The sequence below is a fragment of the Sardina pilchardus genome, chromosome 15, assembly GCF_963854185.1.
Source record: "Sardina pilchardus chromosome 15, fSarPil1.1, whole genome shotgun sequence".
Lineage (NCBI taxonomy): Eukaryota > Metazoa > Chordata > Actinopteri > Clupeiformes > Clupeidae > Sardina > Sardina pilchardus.
The window spans coordinates 13,342,427-13,345,741 of NC_085008.1; the positions used below are offsets into that span (position 1 = coordinate 13,342,427).

Sequence of the window (3,315 nt, forward strand, 5' to 3'; positions counted from 1 at the left end):
CACACACACACACACACACACACACTCTTACTTAACTGACACAGCCTATATTGGCGTTTTCATTTTTATGCTGATCATAATGTGGTTTTGGGTCTACTCTAACTGTTTTGCTGTGTGTTTAACTCTGTTCTGTGTGTATGTGTGTGTGTGTGTGTGTGCGCGCTCGTGTGTAACTAACAGACCGGCATGTAGGATACTCACAGACAGTTGAGTTTGGATGGAACGGAAATTGATAACCTAAACAATGGAGTACATTTGTGTTAATCTAGTTAATGTTTATGGTTATGGCTATTTTGCAGATGCCTTTGTCCAAAGTGACATACAAATAAAAACAATACAATAATTGATTTAACAGTGAACAATTTCAAAAAGGTTGGTCAGACTACAGTATGGAGAATTGCAAAATAAATATTACACAATAATCTGATGAATATAAACAATGAATATAGGACAATAGCAAATAAAAAATAAAGTCATTCAATCAACCATCTAATAACAACTATGGCATGGTAAGGCTACATTAAGGAGAATAGCAATAATAAAATAACAGTGTCAACAAAGTATACCTCCACAGAGAGCTACACTCAAAATATGTTGGATTAAATATAAAATTAGGCTAATACATTCTTAAATTACAATCATACCTTTCCCCAAAGGTTTTGATCCGTTGGCTCACTCATATCAACCTGTGGGTCAAGTGATTTTATTTTGTTAGAAGTGAATTACAATGAATATGGAATATGCAAGAGATCACGTCATAATTTGTTACCATGGAATCAAATAGCTACGCTGCGCACCTCTCCGGTGAACGAGAGGGTTAAAGCGGAGCTAGTAGCCTAGGCCTAATCAAGGATCTTTAGGGGAACTATCTGATCATGAAAAAAACATTATGAAAGCCACTTAAATATCTACTTAAAACTTAGACACATAGTTGGCGGTAGGCTCCAGAGCCTACCACCAAGTGTTGGACTGGCCACCTGGTACACCGCGTCAAACGCCCGGTGCCCGGCGACGCACTTTTGTAATTATGGTTATGGTTATGGTTATGGTTATGGTTATTTAGCAGACACCTTTGTCCAAAGCGACATACAAATAAATAACAATACAAATTAAATAACAGTGAACAATTACAAAAAGGGAGAATAGCAATATTATCAATAAAACAATCAATTAAGCACTAACCTAATGAGAAATAAAACAATGAAATGAGAATAGCAATCAAATAAGTCACTCAGTTAATTATATAATAACAATAACTATAGCATGGTATGGCTAAATTTAAGGACAATAGCAAAACAAATGTCAAATTCTAACAATGGGCAAATCATAACAAAACAATACTATTATACAAACCATAACACATAACAAACGCTCAAAAGACTAAGTGCATATTAAACAAATATGCCTTAAGACCCCTCTTGAAAGATCCAAAACTGTTGCTGGAACGGAGAGCACTGGGCAACTCATTCCACCAACACGGAACCACTGAAGAATAGGATCTACAGTTTGACCTAGCATGAATGGTTATGTGTATGAATTATAATTGAGGCCTATATATCCTAGGATATGTTTTGAACACAGAATGTGGACTGTTGCGCGTATAAATAAATGACGATGGGAGATTATATCTCCGTTAACCAAAGCTATTGTTTTAACATTATTGTTTCCATTATTAACGTGAAATATGCCTTCATGCAGCGTAGCCTAGGCCTACTGTCAAGCAGTGAAGTGATGTGCAAAGGTTTCAGAGTGAGATGTGGCACTCTCACTCGCTTTGAGTATTTCCCAGCGTTAGACGGAGCCTGCGTAAATAGTATCGTTGCGCTATTCCAACTAGGACATCGCTTGAGGACAACTCAGCCATATCACCAAGAGTCGTGTTGATACTGTGACAACTGGATGGCATGAAGGTGGCTCAAGAATTGAGACGTAGCCTAATACATGAGCTTCATATTTGCCCCGTTATCATCGTCAGCATCATTGGTGCAAGGACCATCAGAGCGACTTAACTCTTATGAACACTAAGTAGAAAACGTATTATTTCTTATTTCTCGACACCCATGGGCCGTAAAGAAAGAAACATACAGTAGGGTAGGCTACGTTGGCAGAAGATACTAGTAAAAAAAAAAAAAAAGTAGGCCTACAATTCTTCATAATTCCACACACTATTTACCATGCGAGCTTAGGCTAGCCCACAATAAGCGCGTGAAGACTAGGCTACTTACTTTAACTGGATGACGGATTGAAGACCATGACGTTTTTAAAACAAGTTACAAGATTACAAGTAACAGCAGAGAAATAGGACGCGACTGCTCTCTGCTGCTCTAGACCAAGAATGAGTAGACCACTCAAACGTGAACTTGTCTGCTCCTTCATCATGACGCAACAATACACGATAAAAGGTGAAGGCAAACTCGATGATTCTACCAGACGCGTTTGTCCAAAACAACTTACAATCAATAAACAATGTTTTATTACAATTAATAGCTTCTAATAGCTATAGGCATAACAACTATACAATACTAAATAGCAATTATAACTTTTGTTCATGGCTTACACAATAAAATACTTATACCAAAGTCTCAATACCTAAACTTCTTGTAGGGTAACATACTTTAAACACTGTGTAGCCTAACATATAGCTTAAACACATTTTCTGCTTTGGACATTGTTTGCAATTCTGCAACACACTTCTTACGAAACATTGGACCAATGAAAAGTAAATGACCACCAACCACCTGCATGCGTCTTTTGCATGTAGGCAGAACTGTGTGTGTGTTATTACATTTAATTACTTTTTACATTTTTGTTCTAAATACACACACACACAGTTTAAGATGAGCAAGGAGTTTGTCTCCCTTAGTTTACTGTTATCAACTGAAGGTTCCACAGAGTGTGAAGTGCATTTTTGAACATACTCAGAAATGGGGTGTTTCATGTACAAGCGTTTGTCCATTCATTAGACACATTTTCAAAACTCTAAACACAGACTCACACCTACAAAATACAATTGGCCAAATGGATAATTTTCCTCTCAAAAACACATTCCATGTTGCTACACCACATTTTGTTACATAAACACTAACTCGTCATTTCTCTGCACACACTAACTTTACCAAAACACTGGAAATCTGACTCAAAATGAAATCATTCTGTCAAAGAATAAAACTTGTTTTCACTTCACAAGATACATGTCAGTCAGAGTACACTAGGTTTCAAAATACTGGCTATTGTTGACATTACAAAAACTGCAGAGACTTTTATGTTTAAGTTTTACAGGTAATTTGCATGAAAACATGCAATCCACCGTTTTAT

The 3,315-nt window shown here is 36.7% G+C and overlaps 1 protein-coding gene across 1 annotated transcript in view; it reads right to left on the bottom strand.

The window, feature by feature from the left end:
- Positions 1 to 2,325, bottom strand: part of LOC134102550 (uncharacterized) — a 7,371-nt gene extending 5,046 nt beyond the window's left edge. Inside the window, exons 1-3 of the mRNA XM_062556682.1 lie at positions 2,226 to 2,325; positions 645 to 686; positions 202 to 237 (exon numbers count right to left, since the gene is read on the bottom strand). Coding sequence (XP_062412666.1) covers positions 202 to 237; positions 645 to 680 — 72 coding nt within the window. The 5' untranslated portion in view covers positions 681 to 686; positions 2,226 to 2,325. The remainder of the gene's footprint in view (positions 1 to 201; positions 238 to 644; positions 687 to 2,225) is intronic.
- Positions 2,326 to 3,315: the final 990 nt, after the last annotated feature.